The sequence below is a fragment of the Atheta coriaria genome, unplaced genomic scaffold, assembly GCF_025399875.1.
Source record: "Atheta coriaria isolate IRGN ID8LTWV9N9 unplaced genomic scaffold, Caltech_Dcor_3.1 hic_scaffold_9_pilon, whole genome shotgun sequence".
Classification (NCBI taxonomy): Eukaryota; Metazoa; Arthropoda; class Insecta; order Coleoptera; family Staphylinidae; genus Dalotia; species Dalotia coriaria.
Genome location: NW_027045451.1, coordinates 8,306,988 through 8,327,587, shown reverse-complemented (window position 1 = coordinate 8,327,587; position 20,600 = coordinate 8,306,988). Strand labels below are relative to the sequence as shown.

General features: G+C 40.2%; 4 protein-coding genes across 8 annotated transcripts in view; all 4 read right to left on the bottom strand.

The window, feature by feature from the left end:
* The window catches only part of LOC135798394 (homeobox protein goosecoid-like), an 8,378-nt gene extending 3,440 nt beyond the window's left edge, over positions 1–4,938 (bottom strand). Inside the window, exons 1-2 of the mRNA XM_065311236.1 lie at positions 4,578–4,938; positions 2,853–3,124 (exon numbers count right to left, since the gene is read on the bottom strand). Of these exons, the coding sequence (XP_065167308.1) occupies positions 2,853–3,124; positions 4,578–4,938 (633 nt within the window). The remainder of the gene's footprint in view (positions 1–2,852; positions 3,125–4,577) is intronic.
* An 808-nt stretch (positions 4,939–5,746) lies between these two features.
* Positions 5,747–7,813, bottom strand: LOC135798393 (protoheme IX farnesyltransferase, mitochondrial-like). Of its 2 annotated transcripts, XM_065311235.1 has the most exons (7): positions 7,617–7,813; positions 7,358–7,553; positions 7,104–7,299; positions 6,862–7,037; positions 6,487–6,801; positions 6,202–6,385; positions 5,747–5,867 (listed from the first exon to the last, which is right to left on the bottom strand). In XM_065311235.1, exons 1-6 carry the CDS (start codon positions 7,692–7,694, stop codon positions 6,204–6,206), a joined length of 1,143 nt encoding a protein of 380 aa, XP_065167307.1. In that variant the 5' UTR covers positions 7,695–7,813; the 3' UTR covers positions 5,747–5,867; positions 6,202–6,203. The 2 variants fall into 2 exon arrangements, with proteins under 2 accessions (XP_065167307.1, XP_065167306.1); XM_065311234.1 differs by lacking the exon at positions 5,747–5,867 and having other exon boundaries at positions 6,173–6,385.
* A 436-nt stretch (positions 7,814–8,249) lies between these two features.
* Positions 8,250–11,991, bottom strand: LOC135798392 (ribosomal protein S6 kinase beta-2-like). Its single transcript, XM_065311233.1, has 6 exons — positions 11,506–11,991; positions 11,100–11,361; positions 10,906–11,039; positions 10,566–10,848; positions 10,252–10,500; positions 8,250–10,184 (listed from the first exon to the last, which is right to left on the bottom strand). The coding sequence occupies exons 1-6, from the start codon at positions 11,628–11,630 to the stop codon at positions 9,738–9,740; spliced, it is 1,500 nt and encodes a 499-aa protein (XP_065167305.1). The 5' UTR covers positions 11,631–11,991; the 3' UTR covers positions 8,250–9,737.
* Positions 11,992–12,338: 347 nt separating this feature from the next.
* LOC135798553 (excitatory amino acid transporter-like) lies at positions 12,339–20,298 on the bottom strand. 4 transcript variants are annotated; one of them, XM_065311419.1, is made up of 8 exons: positions 20,123–20,298; positions 16,115–16,273; positions 14,964–15,300; positions 14,556–14,598; positions 14,281–14,378; positions 13,646–14,221; positions 13,314–13,448; positions 12,339–13,243 (listed from the first exon to the last, which is right to left on the bottom strand). In XM_065311419.1, exons 1-8 carry the CDS (start codon positions 20,148–20,150, stop codon positions 13,024–13,026), a joined length of 1,596 nt encoding a protein of 531 aa, XP_065167491.1. In that variant the 5' UTR covers positions 20,151–20,298; the 3' UTR covers positions 12,339–13,023. The 4 variants fall into 4 exon arrangements, with proteins under 4 accessions (XP_065167491.1, XP_065167493.1, XP_065167490.1 ...); XM_065311421.1 differs by lacking the exon at positions 20,123–20,298 and adding an exon at positions 19,217–19,986; XM_065311418.1 differs by lacking the exon at positions 20,123–20,298 and adding an exon at positions 16,377–17,055.
* Between the last annotated feature and the right edge of the window lie 302 nt (positions 20,299–20,600).

Genomic DNA, 20,600 nt, shown 5'->3' with positions numbered 1-20,600 from the left:
TCAGTCCGATTGTTACGCAGTTAATAAATAATACCAATTAGTCGCATCGTTGGACGTCAAACGCACGGCGCTGCCTTCGCCTCGCGTTTGATGCGTTTTGATGTTCGCCGGCGTGCGCTTTGTGCGCGCAATAAACGCGACAAGACAATAAAGCAATAATAACGAGCGCGCCTCCCCCCGAAAAGCGAACGAAAGCCGACGCGGGTGCAGTGCTCCGGATCGAAATCGCACAATTATCTCCATCCACCTGTGCGTGCGCAAATCAACGATCAAACGGTGTATTACACAACAATCCAAACGATATTTCCACCATCAGCCCAAGCAGCAATACGAATATTATGTAAATTGGCTGTCAATTGTAAAAATATCTTCAATCTTTCCCTTTCCCAGTGTGCATGAGTGTATGAATGGTTGCCTACGTTGCGGAGCGGAGTGAGCTGGCGGAGAAAGACGGACTGTCAAAACACACGCTCCATTTGCTAAACTAACTAAACTGCTTTGCCTGCTTTGCCTCTATTTATATTGCGGGCGACTCGATTCGCTCGGCTTTTCCGGGCGGCCCGGCGCGCGTGAGAACCCAGATTCACGCTCGTTTATTCATTCATTCGATTGCCGTCGTTTTATTCGGAAAGCTAAACAAACTTCTCGGGAAAAGTGCGCGATGCGCCGGGATAACAAAGCAAGACGTCGACGGAATATCTTCTGTGTTTACACACATCGTGCAAATACACTTCGTGTATCCTATTATTCTATTATTTGATTAACTTGCGTTATTAATGAGTCGCAATGTTGAATTCATGTCTTTTTCGTTTAAACTTAAAAACAAACTGTAAATCTGAATGTGAATCGCACGCAGTTTCCGTTTTCGGATGATTAAAAATGTATGAACGTTGGAAGTGAGGTTAGGGGGTGCGTTTTCAGTTCGCTCTTGTTTTATGCGAGCTGATATAGGGCTACACACGCACCACAATGAGCACACATTTTTAACAAAACATCGCCGAGTTGTTGACACAGCATGCGCGCACCGCCCGCGCCCGATTGTTCCGAATTTGTATTAAGGGAGGTTCGATTCGGCGGCGGCGGCGGCTGCGGTGTGGTGGTGGTGAACGAATTGTAATGTATACATTACGGTCGCGTCCGGAACCCCGGCAGTGGCAGCGTGCGCGCGCCCAGATTATTCTATTACCGCGTATCAACAATGGGGAGGGCTAATTTTGTTTAGTCTCACAACACGCCATTGTTTCAAATGGATCAAAAATTCAGTCTAATTAACTGCCAGTCGGCAGTTGGAGACGCAGACGTGGATTGCGGACTCTTGAATAACACACAGTTACAATCGCGGAAGGAAAATCGTAAATTAATTTATTTTTCATGTGTTTAACGCTTAAAGTTTTGGGGTTAAAGACGTTAAATTTAAGAGTTTTATTGTTTAGATGTTTATAATATAAAAAATGAGTTAAAGTAGTTTTTAAAACAATTGTAGAAGATTTTATTAACATTTAAAGTACGCTTAATTTGTTAAAATTGTGACTTGAGTAAATGTTTTTATAAAAATTGCAATAACTCAGAAACTATTAAAGATAATGATAAAATTATTGTATAGTTCTACAGTTGAGGTTAAGGACTATAAAATACATGTTAAATTAATTTTGAAATTCTCACCAATAACCCACAATTTGATAAAATGTAAAAAAAAACATTTTTCTACTTCTACAAGTTTTTCCAAGGTTTTGAGGCACAAAAAGTGGTATTTTAAACATAAATGGCCAAGGCCGTGACTAAAGTATTTTAGTCACGGGTTTTAGTCACGAGTTTTAGTCACAGAGTAGCAAAATGTGAAAATAAATCACAAATTTATACAAATACGAATTAAATAAACTAAATCAGTTATAACTCGAAAACTAATTATGATAAAGCACTGATTTTTGCTCCTAAACTTAGATAATAATCATTTCTATCAAATAAACTTCTAAATAATATCAATTTTCTACAATTTCACATACAAAACTTAAAAAAAGAAAAAAAAAACACTAAAAACCTCTTTGAATATATAAAACCTAAGACAATAACAATCCAGATCTATTTCTCCCGTATTTCTGCCTTAGTTACACTCACAAGTCTTAAAAGTATACGAATTTAATTTAAACGCACGTTGTAATCACGCCGCCTCTCGCTCGCAGCGCCAGAATATTAATAAACTTGTCGATTTGCATGTTCCTCGACTGTTTCGTATTAATTCGCAAAGTTGGCCGGGTGTTGAGCAGGGCGGTTATGAGAAAGAAGCCTTTCTTTTCGCGTCGGCGGCGGCGGCGGCAGGGCGGCGGCGTTATTAACGCGCGCATCGGCAAGCAAAACACGCGGCGCGCAAAATAAAGAGAATAAAGTTACGCCCGCCGACCACTTTGCAGCTCATTAAGCTTTTCCGCCATCGCCGCCCTCGAACGTCTTAACTTTGATTATATTTTCCGAATCGTTAGTTAATTACAATTTCGGATCTTGCCAAGCGGCGGCGCCGAGCCGAGTTTCATAACAAACGCGGCGCGCATAATGAACGTCTCATTAATGATTACACGCTTTAAATGAGAAAATTTAATGATAAAACTCCGAGCGGCGGCGGTGGGTAATTGCGCTGCGCGCGTGAGAGGCTTCGACAGTTGCATAAACAGAAATTCAATTGCGAAAAACGAGCGTTTTAATCGATTTTCGCGGCGTCTCCCTATTTGCGGCTTTAAATTCATCACACAGATATCAATTTGTAAACCGTCGCATTATTAGACTGAGTGGGAAGCCATCTATCAACCATTTAGGTATAAGAAGCCATCGTAGGTATATTGAATGCAATTGAAACTCACCTCGACGCGTTCCTCTTTGAGATCCACCTTGAGCGCGAGCTGTTCACGCAGCACTACATCAGGATAGTGTGTTTGTTCAAAGGTGGCTTCGAGTTGTTCGAGTTGCTCTTCGCTAAAGATCGTGCGATGACGACGCTTTCGCTTCGGCGGCTGATGTTGTGGATGCACACCTCCCAGACCGCCGCCAGCGCCACCTAGCGACATTGATGCTGCTTGCGATGCTGCTGCCAGTGCGTGAACATAACCTGGGTATAAACCTGGGTAAGCCATCGCTGGAATTAATCAAACAGAAAAAAAGTTAACCTCAAAAATGTGGTTTTTGGTGTGGATTTAGGCGTTTTTAATGTTTAAGCACCTAAGCACAGTAATAATTTAAAACAAAAAGCAAACATTCACTGCACAGCAGTTTTTTGCGGCTCCCTGCGGGGTATTAAAGAATAATATTATTATTTTATGCAACTCCACAACGTTCGACCCTCGCGCTGTCGATGCCCGCCGGCGGCAAATCCGACCGGCGAAACAAAAAAATGATCCGAACTTTTTTCTGCGCGCCGTGAGTTTGAAAAAGTGTTATTCTTGAGTGCGCGAGTTTTACTTATCGATTTAGCGATTATTTATTATTCAGTCGCGAGTGAGGTTAAGTGCACGTTGCCGACCGACACAATCAATCAAGCGAGATATGTGTAAGAATGCGTTCGGATGACAGAACACTCTGAGGAAAGCTTAGCTCCACCCGACGCATTATTAGAGGTGAGAGATTACAGAAGGCATTGCTGTAAGTCGCACACAGACGCACGCAGAGGAAATGCATGCAAAGAAGCTTGCGGCAGACGATATGTGTGATGAAGTGTGAATATTCACGCTTCTTAACTTCTCTCGGCGCGGAAAAATAAATCCGGATTGCAGCGCGCGAAAAAATAATAATGCAAATACCTATCTGGTTGCATTTGTTGTGTTGTAAGTAGGTAGTGTATTACTTTGGAGGAAGTAATAAGGAGCGATGTGGGAATGTGTTTTACGGTCAATTGCGTCGGGTGAATGTCGGCAAATTTTGTAATTTTTAGGTTAAACGTTGTGTGGCGCTCAATTGAGCATAAGGGGCATGGTGAAGACCTTTGGGAAATGGCGTGAAATTGCAAATGAAATTGAGTGTTTCGGGTGGTTTCCGTTTACTTTGAACAACTCCGACAGAAAGTTAATTTATTCGGGAAGTATTAGCTCTAAAATTGTAATTTTTGAGGTTATAAATTCTAAAATTAATTCTACATCTGATTTTTATTTAAATACTTTTCTATTTTTAGTTAAAAAATCAATTTATTATTGTTTTTAAAGTAATTTCTATCATTTTTAGGTGGAATATTAGCAAAACAAAGGCAATAAAGTCGTTATAACCTCAAAAACAAACAAATGTAGAAATTTTGTGGTTTTTTCAATAAATAGCTAGAAATTGACAACCAGGAACATAACCTAATCTCAAAATATGGTGATTTGAGTTAAATTTAACCAAAAAAACCTAAAAACCATAGAAATTCTTAAATTTTCTATCAAAAATATCTTCTGCATTGTTTTTAACCAACTACTTCATTAAATAAACAAAAAAACGCAAAATTTCTCCTCTAATTGGATAAAATAATGGTAACTCAACAATTAAAAGTTAAAAATGAATAATTTGTCGTTTTTAAGGTTTTCTTCTGCAAATTACCAGTAAAACAATCAAATATTTACCTAAGAAGTCAGCACTAGCCGCTCCGAACCCACTCGCCGCCGCAGCAATATGTCCCAAATGCAAAGTCGGCGGATGCATCACCCGCTGATGCTGTTGTTGTTGTTGCTGCTGCTGATGATGTTGATTAACCGCGAGTTTCGGCCGCGTCGGAGCCAAAATACTATCAATCGTAAACAAAGACGTCGCCGTATTAGCCGTGGTCGACGGTTGGCGATTAGATTTGAAAACCGGCTTAAACCCGCCGTCGCCGAGGAACATGTTCCCGAAGAGCTGCGGATTGAAGACGTGGTGATGATGCCCCGCTTGCATCCCGGCGCCGCCACCACTGCTACCGCCACCACCTCCGGAAGTCGCCACCATCTTGGCGTAGGCTTCCTCCTCGCAGCACTCGTCGTCCGGCAGCTCCGTGCTGGCGCCGTCCTCCACACCAACGCACCACTCCAAATCCGCGTCGCGTTTTACCTTTACGTTTGCCAGCTTGCCGATGAGACACAAATCACAAACAAATGGTAATATCACACCGTATATTATTCAAAGTTTTAAATTTAAATTTAATTCTAAATCAAAACACACGTGTTGATTTCTAGTGTATGGTTACTGGTGCAGTACTAGTACTTGGTCTTCCGGTGCACGGGAAAGAAGTGAGGCTGTGGAGATGATTCCCCAATTCCCAAACAGCTTTACCTTTACGCATCTCCACCAACATACCACACATACACAGACACATCGAACAATCCTTCTTCATTCACCACAGTCACCCCGTCAGCCCTTTTTAAAGGCAGTGGCATAGCTGCGCATTGCTGCTCTTCGATTGGTAATCCCATGGCGGGCATCCCTCTCGCCGAAGCGCACGCACCAATCGTATGCGCCGGGCTGTTTGCACCCTCTGTGTGCGCCCGGCATCCCTTCCACCGAGGGTTTTTCGCGTCCCACTCTGAAAGGCTGTGGCCGTTGTATAGGCCTGTAGGTAAGCGAGAAGCGTTTAATGTGTTGTGTCAATCTCGATGGGAAATCTGATATGCGGCGTTAAGAGGGTTGCCGCTGACAGCGACGCAGCCGCGCCGCTTATTATCTGCGATCTCGCCGCCGCCACCCACTCGCGCACAGCGCGTCTCGAGTGTGACGAAGTGATGTGCTTTTAATCGACTTTTCAACCTTCCAACAATGCGCGCATTGTTCGCATTAAATGCACAATAGGGGATGTGACAACACCAGAATACACGCGATTGTGTTGTATTCACCCCCTTCGAGTGGCGCGCACAGCGGCGCTTTTGGAATAATCACAAGTTCTAAACAGAAAACAAAAAAAAAACACAGAGATTTATTTTTCTAATTAGTAAATGTCATGTTGATTCGTTAGCGGGCGAAGAATGTGATTGGATGGTGAAGGAGCGGCCGTAAACGAATCGAACCGACGCAATCGAATTGCGAGCGAAACGGGGAAATTATGCAAGATTATAGGGATTAGAGCGACGCGACGCAGGACGCATTACGCGATTACCCCGCCTACGGACCAATAACATCCTTTCGGCGCGCGCCGCTCCCAGCACACACATTCCGCAACCCCTAGAGGTGTATCATCACACAAAGGACATAAAGATAGAATATAATTTATTATTTTACACTTATTCGGCTAATGCTTCCTGATCTGCGTCAGTTTGCGTTTCTTTCTCGGCGGTATCGTCAAACATGTACCATTTTTTCTTATTAATCAAGAAGAGTATCATTATTGCTGGTAGGTGAATCAATGAGAAGCGGAACAGTTTGCGTGATGTCGCACTGGTTGAATCTTGGTAAAATTTGTACGCTAAACATAAAAATACAAAAATGAAGTGTTTAGATAGGCAACCAAATATACACTTCTTTTTAAATAAGTGTTTATCAAGATAATTTGTTGGAATTACTTACCTAAATATATAAAATATAGATTTAATGGTAATGTTTCCAACATGAACCACCAATTAGTTGTGCCTATAATAGGCGCAGCAGTAGAAAAACCTAATAATGCGATGGTATGCCTCAAAGCAACACGTCTACACAACGCAGGATCAGTTACCGCCATCATTCGGTATCCAGCACGGGAATAATCAGGCCGTAGGTTCCAACTTAACGCGTTGAAATGAGGAAACTGCCAGGAATATAATAACGCAGCCATTAACCACGCGCCAGGACCTAAACTATCCGCACATGCTGCCCAACCCATTAAAGGAGGTATAGCACCAACTGAAAATTAATATTTTGTTAAAAAAACAAAATTTTAAGTAGAAAATTATCAATTTTTACCTATTGAACCAACCCATGTGTTCAATATACTCATCCGCTTCATAGGAGTGTAGATACATGTGTATAGAATTAAGTTAGCTAAGCCCAGTGATGCAGTCAGTCCATTTACACCAAAGTAGAGTAGGCCTAGACCAGTTGTACTTGCACCCAATGCAAATAACATTGAATGCAAAGGTCTAATGTAAAAAATTTAAATTTTTAGTTGTAATATACATTTTATGTTTAAAAATTTAGTATCTTACGTTAGTTTACCACAAACTACAACTCTTGACTTTGTTCTAGACATTTGCGCATCAAATGGAACCTCATGGAACTGATTAACTGCATTTGCTGCACAGGATGTTAGTCCTGTACCCACTGAACAAAGTAAAAATGTTGTCCATTCAAATGGGGCTGGAGCAACTGCATAACCAGCCATTGAAGTAACAACTACCAAAGCTGTAATACAATTTTTATATAAAACATGGTAATATTTAAAAAATACACAAAAATTTACTTGTTAATCTGATTTTAGACAACTTTAAGTAGTCATTGAATAGACTGTGTCTGTCTGTTGAAGGTGTTGGTTTCCATTGTGGTACTACTTTTGGTTTTACTTTGGCGATTTCCTCATCAATAGCACCTAAGGTGGTTGCTTGTGATTTTGGCTGATTAACATAGCTTGCCAGAGGGACACTAAACTTAACATGTTTCTGAAAATTAGGTAAAATATTTGTCATTTAATTAAAATTTTAGGTATTCGTAGAAGTTATTACCTTAAATATTAAATTTGTACCACGGTATGACAGACAGCATAAATTACGAGGTTGCAGCAGCGTTAGCAAAGCGCTCATTGTTAATTATTCAGTTATCTATCGTATCATTTTCGGCGTTTAATATTTATTTTCTTTGAATAAAACTTTCAAGTGTTTAATTTCGTAACTTTTAGGTTATGGTAATATGCATGTGAGTTGTGAATGTGTGAAAAGTCAATCAGTTGAGAATTTATTTCTATTTTTATAAATAACATGTTGAGATTCAAAGAAGAAATTAGGCATAACATGTCATAAATCATAAAATAAAGAGTAGAACACGATATTTGTATAATAATAAAAATAAAATAAGTAAATTCATTAAAAACCAAATATTTGAAAATAGGTTGGCAGCACTGAAACAGCAGGAATACACTAACAAAACATATGAAGCAAATCCTGCAGAAATTTGAATATTACGCCATCGATAATGACATAACAAACGTATTAGTTATTATCACATATTCCAAGGTCCTTCCGACGTGTTGCAGTCCTGCTGCATGAACATTAGCATATGTATGCAAATATATATTCGCCGTGCATATCAAACCCGTTCGGCGCAGCAAGGCCGAAGCAATAATAACACACTCACACGTGTACGATAGTATCATAAGTTCATTTTTTATTATTTTTTAAATAATTACAAAATATCGGTCATATAAATGTCGTTTTGTTGCCTTGTTACTTACAATTTCTTTTTATATTTTACAAAAGAACGTACTCATTTACGCGTTAGTAGTTATAATGTGTTCTGATTCTTCGTTGAAAAGCGATTAGATGTCTTTGAAAACGAAACGAATTGCACTCGAATTAGTGTCAACAAAATAAAAAACATCAAATCTTTATCAAAAGTCCAAAACACGAATGGAAATCATAAAAAAAGAAAACAAAAAGAAAAAACCAGCCAGAGCAACTCTGTGATCTCCGTATTCTCCGTGTCATCATCCCTGCGGATCAGAACACGATCGAGAAGAGAAAAAAAATTATCTATTTGTTCTATTAACTATGATAAACAGCACTGCAAGCCTGCCAGTGAATGCAATCGTTTGCAATCGAATAAACATAAAATTGAACTATCTATAACATAAATCTCAAAACTATCTACATTAGTAATTAGAAAATAAAAAATAGAAACCATCATCATAAATCTCATCACTCCCTGCCACACCACACGCATTCACACACACCAACTGATCAATTAATTATTGGTTGTTGTACATTTCGATTAAATATTGCTTTTGCACTGTAGTTTCACTTTCATTTTAAGCTACTGGTAACTCATACCAAAAAAACTCCTAGCATATTGAAACCGAATCAAAAACGTTTTTGCGAGGCGGCGTTTTCGTCTACACCCTATAGACAGAGTTGGAGGGTTGGATTCGTAATTAGCACCTTGAGTAGAAATCCATTCATCTCTTCAAAATCAAATTAGGCTAGTCAAAGTGCGCCCGAGATTGATTCAGGCACGAAAAATTCATTTCTTTTTTTTGTTTTGTTAGCGTCCGTTGCGGATTTATAGCCATGCGGTGTCTGTGTGTGTACTAAAATTCAGCTATAGTTTCGTATATAACATTAAAACAAAATCGTTAATCATTAAACAATTAGATAACAGTAGAATTATGGCGACTTCGGCATGCAAATATGGTATGCGTTATTTGGTAACAAAAATATTAACTACTATATTTTATATATTGGTATTCCGTCCTGCAGCTCTACTATAGTCATAACCCATCATATGATTTGTTTTCGTTTCAGCGTCGTGACACAAATTATTGAAAATCCCGTGTTAGTGATACAAGAAAGAAAAAAAAACACCTACAAACCTAACCTCTAATCATTAACCAAGAAGAAAAGAATGACGAAAAAAGAGTCGAATATATAAATATCTATATGCGATGCGCGCTTTAGTATTATTACTTTTTGTTTTGTTACTTTTCTCATTTATATAATATAATATTCATATAGAAATTTAAATTTTTCTCCGCTAAACGTACTGTTGTTACGATTTACACGTAGTCCGATTTTTTGTTTGTTTTTAGTTTCGTTTAGTCGTGTCTGTGGTAGCAAAATGAAATTGAACTAACTTTAAGTGTGAGGTAGACCTGAGCTTACTTCCATCATCTCGTCAGCCTGCTGCGGCGCCTGCGCGTGCGGATGCAGGTGGTGATTGGGTAGGAAGGGCGCCACGCCCGGCTGCTGTTGCTGCTGCTGCTGCTGGTAGGACGGATGGTGGTAGTGGTGTGTGGGCGCCTGCTGGTGCTGCGGATGTGTGCGATACTGCAAGCTGGAGCCCATCACGCCGCCCATCCCCAAACCAAAATGGTGGCGCAGCGGCGTCGGGTGGTTCTTGCGCGGCGAGCGCGATTTGACAATCTGCGACTTGTACATGTCCTCCAACACCGACGGAGCTATGTAGGTGAAGCCCTGAAATATCATGTTGGCGCTTTCGCTAAGCGTCGACTCATCCGGTGAATCTACGGGTGTTTGGCGGGTGAATTTCGTGTCAAACTGCGAGACATCATCTTCACTCGTCTGAAATTTTATTCAAAAAATAAATAAATTATTTTTAGGTTATTAAAGGAATTGTTTTGAAACTTACCAAACAAGGCTTAAATGGCGGTTCAAGTTTACGTTTGAGCACGTCATCCCAATTGATATGCTTGAAGAACTGATGTTGCTTCACTTCCAGAGAGTCGTGTGGTTGCGCACCCAGACGCGCGCCGACTTGTCGTTTGAGCAGTTTGCGCACCAGGTCGCGTGCGTCCGAAGTTAAATATGGCGGTAGGATTAATTTACCTTTTAGGATCTTCTCGATAGTCTTCTTACGATTTTCGGCGGTGAATGGTGGCTAAAAATCAGAAATAAATACAACAACATTCAAAGAAATTAACGTAAAATGTTTTTAATACTTACTGCACCAGTGAGCATGTCATAAGTGAGTGCACCCAGCGACCACCAGTCTACCTCTTTGCCATGGCCGCTGCGCGTGAGTATCTCGGGCGCCATGTACTCAATGGTGCCGCAAAACGTGTGCGTGACGATGCCTTCCTGAATGTGCTCCTTGCACAGACCGAAATCGGTGAGTTTCACGTGGCCCTGCGCGTCGAGCAGGATATTCTCAGGCTTCAAGTCTCTGTAGATGATGCCCTGCAGGTGTAAATGCTCCAGGGCGAGGATGATTTCTGATAAGTAAAAGCTAAACAACAAAATAACATAAATTTCTTGATGTTTTTAAAAAGATTTTAAAACGTACCATGCCGTATCTTCTAAAAAGATGCCTTCTCTTTCCAAATGCATAAACAGCTCACCCCCACTGAGATACTCAAGTATCAAATACAATTTGCCACCAGTTTGGAAAGCATAAATTAAATCCACTATAAATGGATGCTGTAAATATTATTGTATAAGTTTAATTCATTCATAATATTTGTGTGAATGGTGCAATACCTTAACTTCTTCTAAAATATTTCGTTCAGCCTTAGTGTGTGCAGTGTCCTTCTGATTTCGGACAATCGACGCCTTCCTAAGCACCTTCATGGCAAAGATAGTCCCCTTGTCCTTGCCAGTGACCTTCCTAACTTGGAAAACTTTACCATAACCGCCTTTTCCAAGCACTTTGCGCAATTCAAAGTCCATGGGGCTGGTTTTCTCCTGGCCAGGATTCACAATCTGCTCTGTGAGCTCTGTGGTTTCAAGGTTCTCATCGGACCTAAGAAATTCAACAAGAAAAAACACGTCATGACCTTGCTTCGCTAAGCTTACTTAATATGCTGCTTAGTTATCTTATCAAATGTTGTGCATTTTTTTATATATTTGATTTTTGCAATGTTGTGCAAACCTGCAGGTCACTCACTCGAGAATCTCGTTCACGTTCGGATTCTGGTCGTAGCCCTCGTAGCCGTCGATCACGTCGTCGTCGGAGTCGTCGACGTCGGCGGGCACGACGTCGTGCAGCTCGATGTCAAACACCCCGGCCATCCTGCGCGCGTGCACAAAAACAAATAAAGAACGCCTCGCGCCGTCGAGAGTAATCGCGTGTGTCTATCGTCTAGCGACCGCCAGACGCATCGATGCGATGCGAATCGCCTACGATGGCAATGTCTATGCTGCGAGCGCGATTGATGGTGCACGGTTGTCCGTTGACGCCCGACGCATATTTCGGCCACACACGCCTGCGGTCGTCCGGTGCACTGCCACTGCCCGCACCGCTGGAATTCGCTGAGTTTACGTTGCGCGTTTGACGCGAAGAGCAAAATTGTTAGCCGACCGCTGCTGGTTGAAGCGCTGCCATGCACTGGCAAGAACACACTTCGGCGAGGTTATGTGTTGCAATCTGTGCGCTCCCGCGGAAGTCGGCATTCTTCGGGTGGTTTCGGTTTTGAACCAGCCCCTTTCACTAGAAATCCCCAACCATTCGAAATTACACCGAAACTCACAAAATACGAAGTAAAACTTGATACTAACACCATATAAGGCTTTAAATATTTAAATCCCACGAAATTCTTAGTACCTCATAATATATTTAATGATGTATTCTCGGAATTTGTCAGTTTTGACTTAGTTTAATCCCAAAAAGTCCCTAGATTTAGTTGGCAACGCCATTTTGCAATAAGTTCGCAAAAACGCTCGAAATTTATCTGAAAATACTTAAAAATCACAAGTGCTTGATTGAATTCTCGTGGTAAGTATGTTATCAATGTTTATTGTTCACCTTGGAATATATACGGGTGTGTACAATATCAATCGCATCACGCCATCATCATCTCGAAACCAAATCAGCTTCCAATTGATACCAATGTTGATAAAAAGTACATTTATAATAAAATATGAGCATCTATCGTAACAATGATATTGTTTTCAAGGTATAGGTAATACTACGCCTACACTAGATTGATATACGATCACGATTCAGTTCTTTCGGCTGCCTCCACCCTTAAAATGTGCCCGCGATTGACACGCAAATTTGAAAAATTTTGTTCCCAACGTGCGTTTTACATTGTTACAAATATCACACTCTCACAAATTGTTTTGCCAGTCCACCCTCGTGTTGACTATGCGTGTTTTACACTGAGCAAATTACACATTGATTAATTTATGTATGTAAACGTGTACACATGAATACATTTTGTTATTTTTTTTTTGTTTTGGTACAATGTAGGCTTCATTTTTATTGTGGGTTATAATTTATCGTTAAAGTTAATTATGTGTCTTTTATTATTCGCGACCCAATCGACATTCTAAGGACACACGCTATCTACGCCTAGCTGCGCATAGGGTGTTTCAGTTTGGCTTTAGACCAACGAAATACCCGCATGTTAATAAATGATTAAAACATTTCGGTGTGTGTGTGTGGGTGTGGGGTGTAAAAAGTCTAGAGTTTACTGGTTCCGTTGCGCTTCTCGTCGCGTATCACAATGTCGCCGGGCGCCAGCTCCTTGCTGATGCTGTTCGGCAGCGAGTTGCGCTCGTCGTACTCGGAGGATTCCTGCATAATGGCGTCGGCCGCCATCAGCTCCTTCTTCGACAGCACTTCTACCACAGCCGCGGCGTAACAGTCTCCAAGCATATTGTTTGTGGTTCGAAAACGATCCCTGCAATAATTTTATACGCATAAATAGTTAATAAGTGAGGTTATGTTGAAAAATTTTGTTTTTTACTTACACAATCCAGTCTACAGCAAATAATAAAGACACATCCTGTGTAGGTGTGTCAATGGACGATAGCACCATGAGAAGAAGTACCAACGCTGCACTTGGCACGCTGGCTGACGAAAAACTCGCCGCCGTTGACGTAAAACTGCAAAAAATGCGTTAAAATTTTAATTGTTAGCAGCTGTGCGCACGTGCCCCGCCTGCGTCACCTTCCTGTCGAAAGGACGCGCGCGTGTGCCGCCAGTGCCAAGCCGACATTTAACAAATTATTGTCTAGATTTTTTGGCACCCTTCTGTTCGCTTGCAATAAATCCGAATTCATCATTCTTGTTGCCTACTCACCAAACGGTGACGAGTTCGCCGAATCCCAGCGTGATTCCATTCATCTGCGCGATGAAACAGGACGCAATCGCCACAAATAGCGCCGTACCATCCATATTAATATTGCATCCGATAGGCAGGACGAATCTGGTAATCCGCGTATCGATTTTCAGATTCTCCGTCATCAGTCTGAATGTGATCGGCAGCGCGGCGGCCGTGCTGGCCGTTGCGAAAGCCGTACACGTGCTCTGCACCAATCCGACGTAAAATTTGAACGGATTCTTGCGGACAAATACTAAATAGATCAGCTGCATGAAGATTAGCTGATAGATGAGGACGCCCAGCACGACGGTGGCAATAAAACACGCCAGATTGGAGATTACCAGCGCGAGGTCATTCACAGCGAGGATTTTCCCCGCAATTACGCTGCTTATCCCGAACGGGGTGAGCCACATGACGCCCGTTACAAATTTCATCACCACCTCGAAGGTCACCGTGAAGAACTCAATCACCACTTTGGATTTTTCGCCCAGAGTACCGAGAATCGTGCCGAAGATAAGGCAAAAGAACACGATTCCTAAAGTATTAGTGCCCGATCTACAATAAAGCAATAAAATTACACTTTGGGTTAAGTTTGACTAACAAAAGAATATTACCTGTAGTTGATTTGACGTACAAGTGTTTCTGTAACTTCATGCGTACCATTTTCGACATTGTAGACCACATTTGATGTATTCACGTAGGCGGTGTGTGCCTGCAAGAAACAAAATCTTTATTTTCTTGTTCAGGGTTACACAACATACATTCGCAGTTTTTTTGTGGTTATAAATGTTTCGAAATAAGTTTGTTTGCATTTGCATTCTGCTGATTTGGTTTAATTTGCTCTTTGTTCAATAAATGTACTGATGGTATGTTGTACGTTGATGCCTACCTGCTGGAAAGTCGCTTGAAATATATTATCAGCAACGATGTTTCTAAAAATAAATAGAAAACAACAATGTATGTAGAAAGAGCGACAAGCGGTCTGACCTAATTACACATCTTCAGCATGCTTCAAAGCGCGATTCAGAGCGAATTGAAAAAGACTTCCGCGTTGACGACACACATAACCACACACACTCACACATTCAGTCACATATACAAGTATTTAAATCCATCGTCACATCGCCAGGAATATTTATTCCTGGCCGCGTGCCACACGGTTAGCGAGTTTAGCGTTTCCTTCACCTTTCTGAATCTTTCAACGATACACAAGTTTTTTTTAGTTACGTTACAAGTTTTTCATTACTTACTGCGTGTGATGTGGGTTGCCTGAAACGAAAGTTCAAAGTTAACCTACCTTCCAAGATCCAGCAGACTGTCGAGCATGCTGGTCGCTCCACGATTTTCATTGCCATCGCCCAATGCTTCCTTGAGACCAGGATGACCCGGATGGATGATGGTGACCAGTGTTACGCCAAGAATTGCGTTCGCCACGGATGTGCAGAGGAAGTAGACAAGCGTGCGTACTGCAATACGGCCGTTGAGTTTGGCGTTGAGGCTTGCGCTACCTGCCACCAGGCTGGAGATGATCAACGGCAGGATGATCAGCTTCAAGAGGCGCATGAACAGTTCACCGGGGTATGATATCAGTGTGATTGAGTCATCCGAAAGTTTACACGGTCTTAAACCAAATCCTTTTTAAAGAAAAAACAAAAAAAAAACATTGTAAGTATATTATAATGACGATATAATGTTTGTTAGGTTATGTCAAAATCTAATTTTGCTTCTTTTGTTGAATTTTCTGTTTGACAGGTTGATGATACATTTTTCCGAGCGCCTACTGGTACTGACGTCAGCAGTGCCCTTGACCCTTACGAACTAATGTTAATTTTTGGCAAATCCACGCCAACATGGACGCATTTCACCCTTTTTGAATGGCATTTAAGTGTCGTACTATTAATAGCATTTATTTGCGTGTGGGGTCGTTATTCATCGTTTATACAATCCATTGGAAACATTCAGCAAACATTTTTCCAATACGGCAATATTGATAATTTATTGTTATCGCTCGAAAGGGTTGAGTAATAACATCCCGGGTGAGTTATTCATGAGTTTCATGACAAAACTCATTACTACATTGTCTTTTTTTTTCGTAGTTTTTTCCATTTCCTAATGACGATTCTTATTGATATTGTTTGATGACTATGTCAATACAATATTGCGAGTTGATGAAAGGTCAAGTTCAAGGACGGCTGAAATAAACTGAAAACTTTTAAGTTTTCCTTCCTAACGTGACACATGACGCCAAATCCTATAAGTCTATTTTATTAAAATTTCAATTTACGGGATTTGCATCTAAAGCGCGAGCAAGTGGAGCAGATCCGCAATGAATTGCTAATTAACTGCTTGAGACCCGCGCAGGGAGAAGTGACACTTGACTCAGTTTGCTTTCTACGCATTAATTTTCACTTTTATCGGGATTTTGTGTTTTTTTTTTTGCAGACTTACCGATGATGGCACCGACAGCAACACCGCAGAGCGTGCCGAGCAGCAAGAGGTTCTCCGACAACCACTTGCGTACGCCCGTCATCTCCTTCTTGTCGGAGCGTTCGGTGAACTCGATCTTGACGGTGTTATTGTCTTCGGGCATTTTGGCAAACAGGTACTCTGAAAATAAAAAAATAATTTAAAAATTTTTTTTAAATTTTATTTATAAAAAAATTAATTTTTTGTTTTTTAAGTTTCCGGTTTTGTGCTTTGTGGTATTTACCATTACCAGAAAATCGTGATGGATTTTCCATAGCACGTGATGATGGTAAAAGTGGCGGACGTCTGGCGTATGGGTCCCCGTTGTAGGAGTTGTTTTATACTCGACTGCCGAGCGACGGCGACGACTGCGAGGGTAGCTCGTGGGTATTAGGAAGAGATAATTAATTGGCTAAACGGCAGCCGGCGGCTTTCCGCAAATCGATACCGAGTGTTTCCACGCCGAAGGTGCAAAGATCCCAATGAATTTCTAACGAGCGCTGCGCCACGACTATTTAATAACGCGCTCTCGTGTCGATGGTAATTTATGGAATTGTTTTACAATTGTTGATCCAATTATGTAAAGTGTTGTCGCCTTTTTTTCGACGATATTTTTCCGTGGGTCTGTTTGTATTCTGTGTGTGTGTGTATGTGCGTCAGCGCTTGGTAACAGCAGGAAGCGTGGCTGAGAGATAGCTGGATGCGCGGAAGGTGACCACCGAACGGGAGCAGTTGAAAACGGCGACTGGAGGAGCCCGATGGCGCACCAGCAGCGGTGGTGTCGTGCTCCAGACGCGCCGGTATCGATTTTCGCGCGCCGACGGCGGCCAAAATGCGCCTCTGCCGCCTCTTGCCTCCTCGCTGTGCTCACTGCACATGCTTTGCTTTGACCGCGCCAAACTATTTGCGATGTGCAATACGCGCACACAAATCGGCAATACGAATTTATTTTATGAAAATTGACAGCGCCGCCGCTGCTTAATTAAACAATTCATTAACCAGCGGCGTTAAAAAAGTGCGAATCATATTTTTCGAGATGCGGATTAATTTGTTTGCTTGTCTCGTTGATTATTATTAATTTGGGCAATTTACAGCTACAAGGACACATTTTTTCAATTCATTTCATTTCATTTCATTTGATAACATCTTCTTTGGTAATTTTCTAAGAATCGCATTAAAAATGTATGCACTTTACTAATTGCAATTGCAATTGCAGTAATCCACTGATGTAGATACTCGTATCTACATTCAGAGATGCTTTTTGATTTTTATCGGTTTTAATTACTCCAGAGTACTTTACCGCAATGAGGGCGAGTGTGCAGGGGGTTGTTATAGGTGGCAAACATGCGTAAAGCTTTTCGCATTGAGGTAGGTCACTACGTCTCTCGTTGGGAACGCCGTAGGCGCAGGAAAGTTCGCTACGCATCACAGTCGCTCACAGAAATAATTATTACTGCGATATTTTCAGTTTGACCCAAATCACAAACAACGTGCGCTTTTATGTCATTAGATTATACCTATTATACAGAAAGCAATGCGATGCAATTAGTTTATTTTTAACTATAATTTCTCTAAGGAAAGGCATAGTATGCTTTTTATTATTGATTAACAATTTATTCTCACTCAATCAAAGTCTAGTTTGTCATACTTTAAAACTTTCTTTGCAAGAAATAGTTTTATATGCGTTTTATGGTTTGTATTATGGAATTAACCTAAAAATACGTATTTTTGGGCTATTAAGTTAGGTTTGTTATAGTTTTTCTTTTTATACGTAGATGGCGTAGGGCTAAAACATGAAACTTGCTGAAATACATTTATTTCGTAAGCAGTGTCTAGTCTAGTTGACTAAACATAGTAAAACCGATTTGTTCATATTATTAATGTCTAATTTATTCGGTAATATCGGTTTATCTATGGTTTGACGCAAGTTTATAATTTTATCACAGAATTTTATTACGTCGGTAAAGGTAACAATAAAAGTTAAATATGCCATTGGCAATTTACATAAATAATTAGAAAATATAAGTTGAGGTTTTTGAATTTAAACTTTAGTATTATAAATTCTCGAAATTCGCTCGCATACTACTGGAAAATGTAAGGTTATAAATGTCGCGTCGCGTCTTGTGCTACATCGAAGACAAATGCGCAGGCGCAAGCTCCGCCCCGTTGATAATGCCCGTGAGTAAAGTCCTTTTTTCACTGCTATGGCCGTTCGTATATAAAGTACCACTTTTTTTTGTCTAAAAACCGTGAAAAAAACTGGTGCTTTATAAGTGAAAGTCGATAAATATTTATTTCCTTGTTTATACTACATATTTATATTAAAACTGCCATAATACTCTTATTTTTTTATCTGTTTTATAATCTCATCATTTAGTAAAAAGGCGAAAACTATAAAATGAAAAACAAAATCTACTTTACATCCAAAACATCTCGAAACTCACCGAAAATAATTGTCACGCGCAATATTGAGCAATGATTAACGAAGTACGATTTACCAAAGCACTCACGCTGACGCTCGCAAATAAAATTAACCGTGAAACTCGCAAATTCCACACAAACTTATTCTGACCAGCTATAATTGGAAACAGATCTATATTTTCGTAAGCGAAAGCCACTATTGCAAATATACCTATGAGCATACATCCAACCTAAACTCATCCACCACTAATATTCCACCGAATAAAATCCAATCCATTTCTATATTCATAATAAAACATCACTTTATAACCACATTAATCTCAAAAAGCTTTCAGCCACAATATTTTTTTGTATTTACATACAAATTTCTGCTTCACCAAGCGGAAATTCTTATCTTTTTAAAAAGCACAACACAAAAGCCAACTTAAGACATGTTAAATGTATTATATTATATTTTGAGTGCGGTGTAATGAGGTCACATTGGCAGCTCTTAATTTAGCTTTTTTTTCATTAACGCGCTGCGCTGTGCTGTGAAATTGATTGACGCATCAACCACCAGCCAAACAAATTATATAAACGAAATTTCGCGCGTCAATAAACACTTTCAATTTGTTTCACATTACAAAAACAAAAATAAAACATAAAAATAAAAAAAATACTTACAAAATATTTCTTAATATAAATTTAGTTGGTAATTGTAATAAATCTCTCTGGACACACAACTCACTTCTAATTATAAACACAATTAACTATTTTAATTTAAATTTTAATAATGTGTCCGACAATCGTACGCGGATTTCATTGTCATCTACAAAACTACGCTTTAAATAATGATTTTTATTATAATAACAATAAAAATCCACTGTATTTACAAGTGCAGTGAACTTTCACGCAGTTTACGATTTGTTTTCGCTCGTAAATATCCACGCATCGGATAAATTTTATTTTTCACACGCACAAAACTCAAAACATTCAGATTCACGCAAAAAATAAATAAAAACCGAACGTAAAACACGCGTTGATCACATTTAGTGCTGAAAAAAGTGTGCAAATCGTTTCGGCGTAATTGTAGCACTAAAATCACGTTGGTAATTTGCGTCGCGACGCTGTCCACAGAAAAAGGGGGCCAACACACACGAAATTCTATTGGCACACGCCGCGCCGAGTATTTTCGCTCCCACTTGGCATTCGCCGTCGTCGATTTATACCAAAGCACACAAGTCGATCGGGGTGCTAATTGCTCGATTAACTTTAATCGTGTTTTAATCAGGTTGCACACGTGTGTGCGTTTCGCAAAGAAGTGGCGTGGTGTTTTACATGTCGCTATATTATATTGATGATTATTTATGAGATTGGCAAACAAAACGCAGAGAGGCAGCGAGTCTTGTGTGCCAATCAAAAGCCTTTCAATTGAATTATGTCAGAGTTGATCGTCGTCACAATGCGGTGTACACCTCAATGGGCCACGGGCCAGCGGTAAACACACGACGCGATTTGATTTATGCATTTTTTATTGCTTTAATGCGAAGAATAATGGAAAACTTCGGCGGTGAGGTTGGAATAACTTACCGAAAAGTGATTTGAAGCAGGAGAACATTGCTTTGCAATGGGTGACTTATACAAGTCGCACTTTTCGTTGATATTGATATGAATTTTACAAATATGTGTAGAACTTTCTTTCTCGACCTGTGCACGCGAATGAATCAGTGCGAATTTTTTGCGAGCTTGGATTTCGGCGATGCGCAGAGTGCGGCCCGTGGGCTATTTGTGAACGAATATTGTGTTTCTGAGAAGGATCTAGAGACTACACCGTGTTGCAGTGATGTTAAGTGCATCGGTAATAAAACCGCAAAAGAGCGCAGAGTGGAAAAAATTCCATGACTCGTTTTTATAACTTGTTTTTCTTTGCATTAATATGCACAAAAACGATCTAGTCATGAACGTGAGCAAACATATTTTGCTCGATAATCTAATAGCGCTAAAACAATTACATTTTTAATTTAATTTGATTAACTTAGGTTATTTTTAATAAAAAGTTGATTTTAAC